At 42.1% G+C, this 17,180-nt stretch overlaps 1 protein-coding gene and 1 pseudogene across 9 annotated transcripts in view; one reads left to right on the top strand and one right to left on the bottom strand.

Moving 5' to 3' along the window:
- Positions 1-17,180, bottom strand: part of ODF2 (outer dense fiber of sperm tails 2) — a 52,541-nt gene that overhangs the window by 12,975 nt on the left and 22,386 nt on the right. For all 9 annotated transcript variants that reach the window (XM_006834829.1, XM_006834828.1, XM_006834834.1 and 6 more), the window contains 6 exons: positions 15,295-15,366; positions 14,058-14,129; positions 13,838-13,954; positions 12,614-12,799; positions 12,013-12,122; positions 9,692-9,827 (listed from right to left, as the gene is read on the bottom strand). In XM_006834829.1, the coding sequence (XP_006834892.1) occupies positions 9,692-9,827; positions 12,013-12,122; positions 12,614-12,799; positions 13,838-13,954; positions 14,058-14,129; positions 15,295-15,366 (693 nt within the window). The remainder of the gene's footprint in view (positions 1-9,691; positions 9,828-12,012; positions 12,123-12,613; positions 12,800-13,837; positions 13,955-14,057; positions 14,130-15,294; positions 15,367-17,180) is intronic.
- LOC102811818 lies at positions 641-4,590 on the top strand (annotated as a pseudogene).

Raw genomic sequence — 17,180 nt, 5'->3', positions numbered from 1 at the left:
CTTGATCAACCCAAGTAAATGACTTCTGTCGTTTCTTTGTTATTACAAATTTATATTACAAAATCATTCAAAAAAATGAAAACAAACCCACCATCAAGTCGATTCCAACTCATAGAGATTCTATAGGAAAGAACAGAATGCTACACAGTGTTTCCAAGGCTGCAAATCTTTACAGAAACCGAATGTTTCACCTTTCTCTTGCAGAGTGGCTGGTGGGTTCAAACTACCAACTTTTCTGTTAGCAGCCTAATGCTGAAGTAACTATGCCACCAGGAATCCTTAAATGAAGATAAGACCAAGGATAAAAAGACAACTGCGAAAAAAAAAAAAAAAAAAAAACTTCATGTGGCTTTTGCATAAGTCTATGTATCTTTAGATGTGTGGCTAACTTTAAAGCAAAACAGGGAGTATACTGTACTTACTCATCTGCAGCTTACTTTCTTATTACTATCTTGTGAGCGTCTTCTCAAGTTAATAAATACCCTCCTCCTATGATGAGGCTTTCTGCTCCTATAAAGATTTATAGCCTCGGAAACCCTGTACAGGGTCGCTATGGGTCGGAACCAGCTCGACGGCACTTAACAACATCAACAATAACCCAAACGCTCACCTAAGTAGATGGGGGTAAAAAAAATCAACCATGGCGTCTCAGTGTGGTACAATATTAAGCAGTCATTGAAAAGAAAACAGAATTTGTAAACTGACCTAAAAAGATGTCCATGAAATATGATTAAATGAGAAAAGCCAGCTGCAGAATAATGGATAGATGTGTGTGTCTGAATATGTACACTAAAACCATGCACATCAGCTGTGAACAATGTCCATCTTTGTTGAGTTGGTTCCAACATTAACGACCTTATGTACAACAGGTGAAACACTGCCCAGTCTGAGGCCAGCCTCACTATCATGCCTGTCTGAGCCCATTGTTGCAGCCACTATGGTCAATCCATCGAGTTGAGGGTCTACCTCTTTTTCATTGACCCTCTACTCTTACCAAAGGAGCTCTGATAGTGTAGTGGTTACGAATCGGGATGCGAACATTAAGGCCAGCAGTTCGAAACTACCAGCCACTCCCCGCAGGAGAAAGATGAGGCTTTCTGCTCCCGTAAAGATTGACAGCCTCGGATACCCTGTACAGGGTACTATGGGTTGGAACCGACTTGACAACACTTAACAACAACAAAAACTACTCTTACCAAGCATGTTTTCCTTCTCTAGACATTGGTTCCTCCTGGTAACATGTCTAAACTATGTGAGGCAAAGTCTGATCATCCTTGCTTCTATCGAGTATTCTGGCTGTACTTCTTCCAACACAGATTTGTTCATTCTTCTGTAAGTATTACTGTTGTCAAGTCGAGTTGGCTCCAACTCATTGCAATCCTATAAAGGGCTTCTGAGGAGTGACTGGTGGGTTTGAACTGCCAACCTTGTGGTTCAAACTGAACTGACGGTCTAGGGCTTATCCTAAAGTGCCACACCAGGACTCCTCTCTAAGTACAGCATATTAATTTTCTTTGTTACCACAATAATTCAAAGGCAAATCAATTCTCCAGTTGTCCTTATTCATTGTTCAATTTTAGCACACATAGAAAGCTTGAATCAGGCAATCTTGGTCTTTAAAAATGACATTTTTACTTTTTAACACTTTAAAGAAATCTTTTGCAGATTTGCCCAATGCACTATGTTGGTTAATTTCCAGACTGCTGCTTAAATGGGTATCACTCATGGATCAAAATAAAATTAATTCCTTGACAGCTTTAATCTTTTATCAATTATCATGGTATTGTTTATTGGACCAGTTGTGAGGATTTTTTTCTTGATCTTGAGGTGTAATCCATACTTAAAACTATAATCTTTTATCTTCATCAGTTAAGTGCTTCATTTTCAGCAAACAAGGTTGAATTACCTGCATATTGCAGGTTGTTAATGAATCTTCCTCCAATCCAGATGTTGCATTCTTCCTCATAAAGTCTAGCTTCTAGATTATTTGATCAGGATCCAGATTGAATAAGTACAGCGAAAGAATACAACCCTGTCATATACCTTTCCTGATTTTGAACCATGTATACAACCTTGTTCTATATGAACCACTGCCTCATGGTTTGTGTACAGGTTCCATATGAACACAGCTAACTGTTCTCGAATTCCCAATTCTGAGCAATGTTATCCATGATTTGCTTTGATTCAGTTTTGTGGAATTCTTTGCTTTCAGTCAAGATCTATCTGATATCAGCAATGATTACCAGAGACCTTCACTTTTATACCACATTTACATAACGTTTTGAAATTTTTCAATGTTTATTATGAGCATATTCTACTTTAAAAAAAACTATAATATTTAAGAAAACACACTTCTATAAACATCATTTTGAATGACCATACTATATGACATGTAAGGAGCTCTGATAGCAGAGGGGTTACAAATAGTGCTGCGAACCACAAGGTCAGCAATTCGAAACTACCAGCTGTTCCGCAAGAGAAAGATGAGGCTTTCTGCTCCCGTAAAGATTTACAACCTCGGAAACCCTGTACAGGGTCGCTATGAGTCAGAACCGACTCCACGGCACATTACCACCAACCAACCACCACTATATGACATAGATGTATAATAATGTAACTAAATTTCCTAATGTTATATAAATACTCAAAGACTGCTTTCAATTCATTCAACAACTATACTATATAACAAATTGTAGCCAAGGGTGGCTAAATTTAAAAAGACAATACCAAGTAGAGATTAGGAGACAAGTATAGCTCTCACATACCAATGTTGAGAATGTAAATTTGTACAACTACTTTACAACTTGGCAACATCTACAGGGTTGCTATGGGTTGGAATCGACTTGATGGCACTTAACAACAACAACAAACCACAGCTAAGGACTCCTGGTATGGTGCTGTAGCATAAACACTAAGCTACTAACTGCAAGATCGGCGGTTCAAACCCACCAGCAGCTCCTTGGAAACCCTGTATAGGGTCGCAATGAGTCAAACCAACTCGACAGCACTCAACAACAAAGCACAGCTAAACTTATGCATACTACCTAATGACACATATAATGAATTAAAATGCACCAAATATGCAATCCAAAAGATACACAAAGATGTTCACGGCAGCATAAGGAAACAACCCTACATTCATCAACACTAAAATGAATAAATATTCATATAACAGATACCAGAGAGCAATAAAAATTAATGAAGTGCTCCTCCTTCCTCCCCGCCTCTCGCTGCCAGTAGTACTGTTGCTAGGACCCTGAGTCATCATCTGTCCCAAGCAGGATGCAATATGGGAGTCTGGTGTGGCACTGTGGGTTAATGCACCAGACTGCAAAGCTATTTGAACTGCAAACAGCTGGTTCAGGCTCACCAGCTGCTCCTTGGAAACCCTATATACAGGGTCACTATGGGTCAGAACTGACTTGACAGCACTTAACAACACCAACCACTGGAAGATTTGGAAACCTCCCTGAAAATCTGTATTGTTGGATTGCCAAATGTTGGGAAATCCACCTTCTTCAAAGTATTAACCAATTGTCGGGCTTCAGCAGAAAATTTCCCATTCTGCACTATTGATCCTCATGAGAGCAGAGTATCTGTGCCCGATGAGAGGTTTGATTTTCTGTGCCAGTACCACTAACCAGCAAGCAAAATTCCTGCCTTTCTAAATGGAGTAGATATTGTTGGCCTTGTGACAGGCGCTCACAATGGACAGGGGCTGGGAAATGCCTTTGTATCTCATAATAGTGCTTGTGATGGAATCTTTCATCTTACACATTTGAAGATAATATCACACATGTTGAAGAAATATAGATCCTATTTGAGATACAGATTTAATACATGAAGTGCTTCAGCTCAAAGATGAGAAAATGTTTGGGCCAACTATAGATAAACTAGACAAGGTGGCTGTGAGAGGAGGAAAAACAACAACTAAAACCCGAGTATGACATAATGTGCGAAGTCAAATCATGGGTTGTAGATCAGAAGAAACCTGTCCCTTCTATCATGACTGGAATGACAAAGAGATTGAAGTTTTGAATAAACACTTATTTCTGACTTCAAAACCAATGGTCTATATTTAATCTTCCTGAAAAAAGACTACATTAGAAAGAAAAACAAAATCAAAGAGTGGATGGACAAGTATGACCCAGGTGCCTTGGTCATTCCTTTTAGTGGGGCCCTGCAACTCAAGTTTCAAGAATTGAGTGCTGAGGAGCGACAGAAGTATCTGGAAGCAAACATGACACAAAGAGCTTTGCCAACAACTATTAAGAAGCTGGGTTTTCAGCACTTCAACAATAATACTTTTTCACTGCAGGCCCAGATGGACTGCGTGCGTTAACCATCAGGAGAGGGACGAAGGCTCCTCAGGATGCAGGAAAGATTCACACAGATTTTGAAAAGGGGTTCATTATGGCTGAAGTAACGAAATACGAACATTTTAAAGAAGAAGGTTCTGAAAATGCAGTGAAGGCTGCTGGAAAGTACAGGCAAGGCAGAAATTATATTGCTGAACACGGAGATATTATCTTCTTCAAATTCAATACACCTCAGTAACCAAAGAGTAAATTTCAGTTACTGCTCCGATAAACACAATTTCCAAAAGACTTGTAATTTTTTTTTTTTATTAAAATTTCTGAAAACTAGAGGGACAAATAAAGTTGGGGGCAGGGTGGTAATCTTCTACAAACAAAATTATTTTTATTTGTTTTAAGATGACAAATACTGTATGTTGTTGTTGTTAAGTACCATGGAGTCGGTTCCGACTCATAGTGACCCGGTACAGGGTTTCCGAGGCTTCAAATCTTTATGGGAGCAGAAAGCCTCATCTTTCTCCTGCGGAACATCTGGTAGTTTCAAACTGCTGATCTTGAGGTTAGCAGCCCGATTCATTAACCACTACACTACCAAATACTGTATGTTGTTGTTAAGTGCCGTAGAGTCGATTCTGACCCATAGCGACCCTGTATAGGGTTTCCAAGAAGCTACTGGTGAGCTTGAACCACTGACCTTGCGATTCAAATGACTTAACTTTGCAGTCTAGTGCATTAAGTCACAGCACCACACCAGGACTCCACCAAATACTGTATAGCTCCAATGAAATGCAGGTTCACTAAATGTGAACACTTCCCTTTTCACGTGATTAAGACCCTCCTTCAAATTGTAGAAGCTTTTCAGGAACCATACTACTCTCATGATACTTCATTAATCTCCATCATGTATGCCAAGCTGACACATTTGACAGTGAGGACAAGGTGGCTTGCTCCTTTTTGAATGTACAGATAATGCATGTTTTACAGTACAGTCAATAAAATATTTGACAAAACCAAAAAAAAAAAAAAAAAGTGCTACGTATTACAAGAATGATTTTACAAACATAATGTTGAACAGAAGAAGCTAGGCAAAAGAGTATGTGAACTATACATAAAGTTCAAAAACAGGAAAACTAATCTGTGGTGATAGGAGTCAGGGTATCAGTTACCTTTACAAGGAGAGGCTAGTATTATTGATCAAAGTGATAAATACACAAAGTGGATTCACTATATGAAAAATCTAGGAGGTATGTACGTTTCTCATTTGAGATTTTTCTCCTCAGTTCTTTCAGTATGAGAAATGTTCAGCATTTTCTTCTCTTTGGGTTTTCTAATTCCAAATCTTAGCACATTTCTTAATATTTGACTTTGTCTTCTCAAGCTGACCTTTGAAATTTTCTGCTCAGCTCTTTTACCTCCTCATTTCTTCATCTGCTTTAGCATCTCTATGCTGAAGAACAAGTTTCAGAGTCTCTTCTGACATCAACTTTGATCTTTTCTTTCTTGTCTCCTTAATGACCTTTTGCTTTCTTCCTATATGATGTTCTTGATGTCATCCCACAACTCTTCTAGTTTTCGGTCATTAGTGTCTAATTCATCAAATCTATTCTTGAGTTGATTTATAAATTCAGGTGGAAAATGTTCAAGGTCATATTTTGGTTCTCACAGACTTCTAATTTTCTTCAGCCTGAATTTGCATATGAGCAATGGTCTGTTCCAATCTGCCCCAGGCCTGGTTTTGGCTGATTCAGAGCTTTCAAACTGCCTCTTTCCACAGATGTAGTCAATTTGATTTCTGTGTATTCCACCTGGTGAAATCCATATGTATAGTCATCTTTTATGTTGTTTTAAAAAGGTACTTGCATTGAAGAAGTCATTAGTCTTGCAAAATTCTCACACGATATCCAGCATCTTTTCTACCAACAATGCTGTATTTTCCAACTATTAATTCTTGCTCTTTATTTCCAACCTTTGCATTCTGATCACCAGTAATTAGCAATACATTTTGATTGCATGTTTGATCAATTTCTGACTGAAGAAGTTGGTAGAATTCTTTAATTTCATCAACACTTGCTTTAGTGGTTAGTGCATAAATTTGAGTAACAGTGGTATTAACTGGTCTTTGTAGGCATGTGGATATTATCCTACCACAGACAGCATTATATTTCAAAATAGATCTTGAAATGTTCCTTTCAATGATGAATGCATCACCATTCCACTTCAATTTGTCATTCCTCGCATAGAACCATGTGATTTCAAATTCAAAACGGCCAATATCAGTCCATTTCAGCTTACTAATGCTTAGGATATCGATGTTATGCATTCTGTTTAATTTTTGAAAATTTCATATTTTCCAAGATTCATACTTTATACATTCCATGTCCCAATTATCAATGGATGTTTGCAGTGGTTTCTCCTCATTTTCAGTTGAGTCCCATCATCAATGAAAGTCCTGAAACTTTTACTCTATTCACGTTATCACATCAACTCTACTTGAGGAAGCAGCTCTTTTCCAGTCATGTTTTAAGTACCTTCCAACCCTTCAGGTTGGAAGGGCTTATCTTTCAGCAGTATATTTGACAACATTCTGGTGCTATTCATCATGTTTCAATATTTAAATTTTTTTGGTGCTATTTAACAGTGCTTCGCTGATATTCATAGTTTTCAGTGGCTAAACATTCAGAAGCATTCTGCCTCTCCTTCTTCCGAGTCTGTCTTGAATGATGCAGAAAGCATCAAAAGAAGATGGAAGGAATACACTGAGTCACTGTACCAAAAAGAAACAGTCCATGTTCAACCATTTCAAGAGGTAGCATATGATCAAGAGCCAATGGTACTAAAGGAAGAAGTCCAAGGTGTACTGAAGACATTGGCGACGAACAAGGTTCCGGGAATTGATGAATGGAATACAAATTGAAATCTTTCGACAAACTGATGCAGCACTCACTGGAGGCACACACCCATCTATGCCAAGAAATTTGGAAGACAGCACCTGGCCAACTGATTGATTGGAAGAGATCCATACCATTCCCGAGAGGAGACTCAAAGGACTGCAGAAATCATCAGATTATATAATTATTATCACACCAAGTAAATTTTTGCTAAAGATAATTCAAAAACAGTTGCGACAGTCCTTTAATAGGGAGCTCAAGGAGGTTCAAGGCGGATTAAGATGAGGGCATGGAACAAGGAATATCATTGCTGATGTCAGGTGGATCTTGCTTGAAAACAGAGAATACCCAAAAGATGTTTACTTATGCTTTATTGACTACACAAAGGCTTTCGACTATGTGGATCATGACAAGCTATGGACAACATTGCAGAGAATGAGTATTCTGGAACACTTAATAATTGTGCTCATGAGGAACTTGTACATAGACTAAGAGGCAGTCATTTGGAAAGAACAAAGTGACAATGAATGGTTTAAAATTAGGAAAGGTATGAACAGGGTTGTATTCTTTTACCACACTTACTCAATCTGTATGCTGAGCAAATGATTTGAGAAGCTGGATTATATAAGGAACGTGGCATCAGGACAGGAAGAAGACTCAGTAACAACCTGCAATATATTGATGATATAACCTTGCTTGTTGAAAGCAAACTTACTGATGAAGATCAAAGACCATAGCCTTCAGTATGGATTGCTCCTCAATATAAAGAAAACAAAACTCCTCACCACTGCACCTATATATAACATCATGACAGATGGAGAAAAGGTTGAAGTTGTCAGACTTCATTTTGCTTGGATCCAACTTCAACACTCATGGAAGCAGTAGTCAAGAAATCATACTATGCACTACATTAGGCAAACTCTGCTGCACACGATCTCTCTAAAGTACTAAAGAGCAAAGATGTCCATTTGAGAACTAAGGTATACCTGACCCAAGCCATGGTATTTTTAATAGTCACATATATATGTGAAAGTTGGACAATGAAGAACAGATGCATTTGAGTTATGGTCTTGAAGAATATTAAAGGTACCATGGGCTGCCAGAAGAACAAACAAATCTGTATTGAAAGAAGTACAACCAGAATGCTTCTTAGAAGCCAAGATGGCCAGACTTTGTCTCATACTTTGGACATATTATCAGGGTGGACGTGAGAAGGACCTCTTTTGGTAAAGTGGAGGGACAGCAAAAAAGGGGTGAGACCCCCAACATGATGGACTGGCACAGTGGCAGCAACAATTGTCTCCAGCGTATCAGGAATTACAAGGATGTTGCAAGATCGGGCACTGATCTGTTCTGTTGTGCATAAGGTTGCTATGGATCAGAAATGACTCAAAAGCACCTAACAACATGCTGTATTTCTTTAAAATAAATTTAACTTAGCAAACAACAAAAAGTCCATGTTACTGCCCAGTTCAGTATAAAAACCAAGATCAAACCTGGCTCTGGTTAGGTGCCTTTTGCCCCTGGCACTCTGAAAGGGTATATTTATCAAGGGGTTGAGTAAAGGCTCTGGAGTCAGATTCAAATCTCAACCACACAGTCTAGGGCAAAATACTGTCAAGAAATTGCACCTCTCTAAGCCCTCATTTTCTTATTCTATCCAATGGGCATAATAACGGAAATGCTGAGGCTGGAAGGTTTAAGAGGAACCTTGGTGGTGCTGTTATGATTAAACACTCAGCTGTTAGCCAAAAGTTGCCTGGTTCAAATGCATCAAGGGAGAAAGATGTGGCAGCCTGCTTCCATAAAGATCTATAGCTTTGGAACCCTATGATGCAATTCTACTACTCTGTTTTATAGGGTCTCACTCTGCATTACAATTCAACTCAACCACAATGGGTTTAAGTTTTTTGGTTTGATGAGGCTAAGTGAGAATGACTGCTTCAGTGCTCCAGGAAAGTAAACATGAGCCTCCACCTCAGTTTGCGTCTATCAAAGTGAGCTGAGTGATTTGTGCTGAGTAGTTCACACACATTCTCACATGGACCTCATTTCCTCCACTTCCAAACTAAAACACTCACTGCTATCGAGTCGATTCAGAGTGGCCCATTAGGTCACAGTAGAACTTTCCCATAGAGTTTCCAAGGCTATAAGTCTTTACAGAAGCAGACTGCCACATCTTTCTCCATGGTGCATGACTGGTGGCTTGGTAGCACCAACACTGTTGTTAGCAGCCCAACACTTAACCCGCTGTGCTCCAAGGCTCCTTTTCCTCCACTTAGGAAATTACAAAAATAAAACATTAAGTATACTGCCAGATCCCAGAGCTAGCAAGAGACAGAGACAGAACTTGTATTACATGTCATGATGTTACCTCCAGAAATCTTAAGTCCCTCTTGCTCCAGCTCTGATGCCTATCCATACATGTGGAGTCTTTAAACTCTCTACTCTCAACACACTGTCCCACACCTCATCCTTATGACAGACCTTCAGCCTCTCGTTCTCCAGCTTGAATGCAGAATATTCAGCCGTCTGACGGTGTAATCTCTCCACCAGGCTGTCCCGGTCTTCACGCATTTTCTCCTCCAAGGTTTGTTGTTGGTTTACCAGATCTGTCACTCGGCTAGCAGGTCACAGAGCAAAAACAGACAATCAAAACAGAGTCCCCAGGTTACAAACAACAGAACATCTGACTTATCGACAACTGGACTTAACAATTTGCACTTGGCCCTTTAATGTTATATAACTTTGCCCTACCACCTTTAAATATGATGGAGCAACCAATTCATCACATTCATCTTCACTTGATCCAAGTGCAATTTTCAAATCATGGAAAAGTCTTCTTACCTTTACTTGAACTAAAGCAAAACTAAATATGAACCTATTCTGACTTACCTACAAGTTCAGCTTAAAAACTTACTTAAAGACATACTTAGGAAAAGATCTCATTCATAACCTGGGGACTGTCTGTCCACAGGTTCTGAGGAGTCACAGTCTCTGTGTGGAGTGAGGTCAAGTGTTGCTACCATGTCATACCTCTTGGCACCCTGCCTATTGTCCAATCCCCACTCTCCAATCCCCACCCCAAGAGGTAGCTGCACTGCTTTGCCTTGGTGTCGAGGCTTGTGGCATGCCTGTGTCTATATCACACCTCTGAATAACTTCCTTTAAGATTTGTTTCCCCTACCACCCTCTTCTCCAAAAAGTCTTCTACGGTTCTACTCCTTGAAGGCAAGGACCTCAGGCAGATTTCCGTCTTAGCTCCCAAAGCACTTCCCCAATCCAACTCAATTTCAGTAACATAAAGATCCTGGAAACTTAGGATGAAAGGGCCTCCATCAGCTTGGTGGTCTCAGTATTAGGGCAGAATCTTTCCCTGAACCACCACCCCTCCCCAAGTTGGATGGCCAGTGATACTTCCTATTCCTCCCTCAGGCATTCTTTTCCATCTCAGCATGTATCACACTGGCTAACTTATAATTGCTGACTTACTTTTGTCTCCCAGGGGAAGGAAGGTTCCATGCTTGGCTAGCTCATATGGCTGAAAGCCTGCCCAGCAAAGGCGGGAAGCTACAGGAGTGTGTGTGGGGTAAAGAGACACATGAAGGGAAAGAAGTCACTCTGAAGAGGGCTGCCCACCCAGCCCTCACTCCCAACAGAGGCTGCAGCCTCAGAGGATCATTGAGGCTCACAGACCTCTGAGTCTCTCTTGCCCACAGACCATTCCACCTGGAACCTTTGCATAGTATGTACTTCCATCGCTGAGCAATTCCAGTTCACCATTCAGCAAATATTTAATAAGTGAATGGTGAAGCAAACACCCAAGCAAAAATATTGTTCTATTTTACCTGGCAAACTCCTATTCATCTAAAACCCCAGTTCAGACTTTCCCTTCTCAGGACATCTTCCCAAACCCCTCTTTATCTATACCATACATCTTTCTACTTTTAATTCTCCGTTTACTCTCAGTAGACTGAGAATTCCCTGATTGTAGTACCTGGCAAAGGGCCCACTACACACAACAGGTTCTCAGGATGTATTTGCCTATCGGCCTCCTCAGGAAAAACTTACCTGACCTGGAGACAAAGTTAGCTCCCTCTGTGACCCATCCTTAGCCCAGCGTACAGGTCTCTTGTAGCCCTGTCACCTCCTCTAGAGTACAAACTAACCCAATGAGGGCAGGGGTCACATTTTGTCTCTTCCTGCTATAACCCTAGAGGCCAGCACATAGTCTAGTATGTAGTAGATGTTCAATAATTATTTTCTTGAAAGAATGAATGAACAAATAAATACAGCTTGACACTAAGAATGACCAAACGGTTACTGCAGATGGCAAGAATGGTGTGAATTCAAGTCATGGGCAACTTGAAAGCCACTTCTGCCCCTCCTCCATAGCACCAACCTACTGCATAGCTGGTCTTGGTAAGACAATAAACTGATGACAGAGAGCATCAGCTGCCCCATACCCCCCAAAAAAGCAATGAGAATACCAGTGTGCCCAGCTGCAGACTGGGAACAGAAAGCAATACTTTCAAGACAGTCAGACCCAGACCTCTGAGAAGAAACAGAGAAGCACAACTCCTCTACAGTGGCTGCCTGTAGAGGTGGACCCTAGGGTAAGGCCAGATCCTGAGCTCAGCTTCAACCAGGTAGCCCTGGTTGAGGGCTATTCACTCCTCAGCCCAATGCCATCCCTGACCACTGGAGACCAAACAGCAGCCACAAGAGCTGCCAACCACTAGGCTTCTTCCACCTATACAGCCAAGTCTCTCAATCAGTCTGCCCTCCCTCTCTTCACACAGACATACTCATTCAAGACGATAATTTCCAGCTCAAGGTCTCCTTTGTCTTTCACAACTTGGTTGTAGCGACTCCGCCATGATTCCAGAGTGGACAAAGCTTCAGCAACATAAAGATCCTAGAACACAGGATAACAGGGGCTGTTGGCTTGATGGTCAGCACTGAGACCTTGGGGAGCCAGGGGTTGACCTCACTTTGACAATCCTGCACCCTGTTAGCTTAAACCTCACTCTTTCAAGCCACCTTTCCAAAGAACACAGAGGATCATGGAGGGGAACCCAGGTCCTATACTGTCAGCAATCACACACACCCAGTTTGCAAACCCTTTCTTGACCATATTTGTGGCTACATTTTCCAACCATCCCTCCCATCATCACCAGCCATCCACCCAATCCACCAACTACCTACCTCTCCCTGCTGCCAAGCACCTAACCCACCAGCTCATGCCCCCTTTTCTACCACTACATGGTCACCTCCAACTTTTCTACCACTACCCACCTACCCTCATCCACCCAAACCAACTCTAGGCCCCCACCCCCACCTCCACCTGCATTATCATGCATCCCTCTCAGGGCAGGCAAGAAGTGGGGCCACCCCCAGGCCTACTACCTTGTCTGCAAGTTGCACATGCAGGTGCTCGGCATACTCCTCACTCTTCTCGGCTCGCTCCTTTTGAGTTCGAATGGCCTTCTTCAAGGTCTCTTTGTCTCGGTCTCCCTTCTGCTTCAGTTCCTTAAGCTGCTCCATGATGGCCTCCACTTCTGCCTTATGCTGGTTCCCACTGCGCTCCAGATTCTGGGGGAAGGGGAGGCAGGGAACAAATGAGGGGCAAGGAAAAGTGGGAGAGGAAGTGAGAGACAAGAAAGGCAAGGCAAGAGAGTCACAGGGAGAAAGAGACATGCAGAAAGAGAAAATGGAGAAGAGAGAGTGAGACAGAGAAAAACAGTCCTCAACTGTATGGGAGCTGTGGGTTCCCCCCATGTGGATCACACACACAGCTGCTTCCAGTTCTCCAAACTCCACACCTTCCCATCTCAGAACCCCAAATCTCAGTGCTATGAGACAATAACTCTGGACTCCTTCCCCCAGGCATCTCTCTTTATCTTAGCACTTATCATAGCAGGTTGTAATTGCTGGCTTGGGTTCTCTCCCCCAGAGGACATGGGCCATGCTAGACTTGTTTGCATGTGTGAATGCCCACCTAGCACAGGAAGAAAGGAAAAGAAGCCAACTAAGCCAACTGGCCTCACTTCCTTTGCCTCCTCTCAGGCACTCAGCAGGGATATAGTCAGTCAAAAAGCAGAGGTTGTGGCCTCAGGGGTTACTGGGCTCACAGATGCAAAGATGCAAAGAACATCTGAGAGCATCCTAAGGCAGGGGTGGGGAACATAAGGCTCACAATATCATTTGATCTTCCCCTGCCAAGGCAACCGCAGTTCCAGCCATTACACTAGGGGTGAGTTAATTAAATGTATGACCAACTATAGCAGGTTAATTTTTAAGTTGATAATTTTGTATGGTCCGTGAATGATGTTATAAATTTTGGCAGAAAAATTGTTCCCCACCTCTGGCTTAAGGGATTAAGTGTTGGACCCATGGGCATGGCACCCAGGCCAGTCAACTCTCAGCAGGGCACCCAAGGCCTCCAGAGTCTCTGTTCACGCTCTTGGCACTGCCCCAGAGTGTCTCTGAAGCATGAGTACTTTGGCAGCAGCTGTCCCATAAACTTTGGGGACAAAACCTTGCTGGGTGAGGTTTTCATGGCCAGGATGCCCTCCCTTGGATTACCAGACCCTGCCTCCTCCCTTCCCCACTTACAGAGCCAACAGTTACCTTGATCTGCATGCATAAGCGACTGTTCTCAGCCTCTTTGCAGCGAAGCTGAGCCTGTAGATGTCCACGCATAGACTCCATGGACTTAGAAAGCTCAGACGCTGTCTTCGCTTGAGCCTTTGGAGAGACAGAGCAGTGGCAGATCAGCCAGGTGTAGAGCCCAGCAAGTGCACTCTCAGCTTCACTGACTCATAAAAAAAGTAAGTTTAAGGGACAGTACCTTCTCACATTGAATTTCCTGAAGCAGCTCTTCTACTTCCTTGTCCTTGTCTTGCAGTAGTAACAGCAGGCGCTGGGAGAGAACACACATTGTCATGTGCTCCCTGGAAAGGGAAAGGAAGCCCAACCTTCCTTTCAAACACTCACAGGGAAAATGTGAATGTTTGACTACCAGGGCCAAGATTCCATGTACAACAGCCCTTTGTTGCAGAGACCCATCTGTGTTAAACTTGCTTTTTTAACAATGAACATGTATTTACTTTGCAATTTTCTTAAAAAGTAATAGTGTGGAGAACACTGAAAACACCCTCAAGCTTCGAGACTACCCATAATTCCCAACCAGATGGTGGTAGTGGTGGTTGTGTGCCACCGAGTCAGTTCTGACTCCTAGCAACCGTGTATGGGGGTTCTGAGGCTGTAAATATTTACAGGAACAGAAAGCCTCATCTTTCTCCTGCAGAAGAGCTGACAGATTCAAACTGCTGCTCTTACAGTCAGCAGCCCAACTTGTAATCCACTATGCTACCAGGACTCCTTTACCTATATATTTACCACAATTAAATACAACCAACAGTAGCAAAGACAAAAAATAGTAAGGTTTTGAGATGGCAATAAAAGGTTCAGGAAGCATCACCAGGAATGCTGAGTTCCATGCCTTCCACAGTGATGTTTGGCCAGATATCAAGGGCCAACGCCAAATCTTGGGTTATATGGCTTCCATTTTTCTTCCTTCCCTTGCACATTTACGATGGGCATTAATATATCAAAGGTTCAAAAATTTTTTTAAGAAACCTTTTTAAGAACTTTTAGTTTTTTTTAAGAAACCTTTTTAAAGAACTTTTAGTTCTGGTCAGCCAGTAGTTTCATAAATCAATATGGCTATGAAATCTCCCCACTTTGGTTTCTTTCACCCATTAACATCTTGAGGAATTTAGGGTTCCATGGAATAGTCTTTGTAACATGCTGCCTTGGGAGAAATTTCTATTAGAATTGTTGAGTCAAATGATATATACTTTTTGATGACTTTTAATCCGTAATCTGAATAAGGAAATCCAGGTTAACAGAACCCTGATGGTCTGTCAATCCATCGTCATCCTCATCATCCCTTGTGTGGCATTCAGCTTGGTGATTCAAGCTCTCACTAGGCAAGTCCAGTGGAGAAGACAGGACAGGGAAAGATCAATCACTCGGGTTTATAGATCATGAACTATGGTTGGAATCAGGGAGCTTTATGTTACCGCTTTCTCGGAGTCAGCCTCTGCCAGTCGTTTTAGCAGGGTTCCTTGTTGCTCCATTAGCCTTTCAGAATCCTTCAAGGGAAGGCAAAAGGAAAGCCAAGTTACCAAGCAATATACCCACAGATCTACATTCTATTGATTCTTTTCCTTTTTGGAAAATTCTCTCTAATTATAGATGTAATAAACAGATACATTGATTTAAAATACTTAGAGTCACCCTCACGCCCACCCACCTCTCAATAAGTTTGTTGAGCTTTCTTCCTATCCATTCTCTAGGCATTTACTTATAGTTGCACCTAGAAAATCTTTTCCATTTGGAGGGAGGGGAAGATTCATGAGTATTTTCACAGAAATGGTATCATATTGTATTTCTGTGCTACAACTTGATTTTTCTCCCCCTTAACAATATTCTTGCTTACCTAGCAACATTCCCATCACAATACAAATCTTATTTGGTGCTACACAGCCTTCCAGCCTATGGACATTGCTGCACTTTTCACCTTCCCACTACTTATGAGTGCTGGACTTGTTCTCAGGTTTTGCAACTACAAACAGTATAAAGACAGTTACTGGGCATGTACAATGGGTCTCTCTAGGACTCATACCAAGAAGATGAATTGATGGATCAGGAAGCTTTGTGACTGTATTACATCCTGCTGGAAAGTCCTACAAAATGCCAGCACAGATTCTTACTACAGGCTTGAGCACCGGGTCCCCTCACTCACCAGCACAGGATAGCCAACCTTTGCCAATAGCCTCTCTTTGTCAATCCTGCAGCTCAACTTGCACTTCTCTAATTACCAATGGGAGTGGACTGCTTAACTGCAAGGCTGGTGGTTCACACCCATCAGTTGCTCCTCAGAAACCCTATACAGGATCGCTATGAGTTGGAACCATTCCACAGCACTTAAAAAACAATAATATTTACCAGTGAGTCTTAACATCTGCTCATGTGGTTATGAATTATTTGAGGTTCCTCTGAACTGCCTGCTTACATCCTTGTCCTCTATACCCACCACCATCAAGTCCAGTGACCCTACAGAACAGAGCAAAACTGTGCCATAGGGGTTGTTTTAAGACTAAATCTTTACAGAGGCAGCCTCATCCTTCTCCCAAGGAGAGGTTGTTGTTGTTGTTAAGTGCTGTCGAGTCGATTCCAACCCATAGCAACCCTGTATAGGGTTCCCAAGGAGCAGATGGTGAGCTTGAACCACTGACCTTGCAGTTCAAACGACTTTGTATTCTGATGCATTAGCCCACAGCGCTGTGGTTGGTGGGTTCAAATCAGCTGTCCAGTTACTTACCTTACTGTGCCACCAAGGCTCCTTCTTTACCAACTGGGCTGTGCCTTTGTGAACCTTCCAGTTCTTCCCAGTCATTGAACAAAGTGTCCCTTAGAAAAAGGCCACCTCCCTTTGTCACTCCTATATCTCTGCGGTCCCTTTCACAAGGAAAAATAGCTCCCTGCTCCCAAAGTTTCTTTAAGGACCAAGGAACTGGCAAAAGACAGCATTGTGGTTTTTCTAGCAACAAGAAAATGCAAAGAAGACAGGAGAGACAGTCTAGGCTAGGGACCCTATGCTGAAGGTGCTGCCATTGCCGATTATACCCACACTTCCGGAAAACATGAAACCACCTGACTCTTGTGCCATCCTAGGTGCACAATCTCACCAAATCCTCCTACTCAAAGAGCCACACCCTTATCACCAGCTCCATTTTACAGACCAGATCCAGACTCTGAGAAGTGAGGCAAGCTGTCCAAGGCCACACAGGTGGAAACGGCAAAGCCTGAAGCCAACTCTGCAGAGACACAGCAGTTTCCCACAATACTTAGTGCTCCCCAGTAAGCACTCAGAGTGTGGGAGGAGTGTGTGTGTGTGTGTGTG

The sequence above is a fragment of the Chrysochloris asiatica genome, unplaced genomic scaffold, assembly GCF_000296735.1.
Source record: "Chrysochloris asiatica unplaced genomic scaffold, ChrAsi1.0 scaffold00014, whole genome shotgun sequence".
In the NCBI taxonomy this organism is placed as follows: domain Eukaryota; kingdom Metazoa; phylum Chordata; class Mammalia; order Afrosoricida; family Chrysochloridae; genus Chrysochloris; species Chrysochloris asiatica.
The sequence above is the reverse complement of the archived record's forward strand: the minus strand, read 5'-3'. Positions and strand labels throughout refer to the sequence as shown.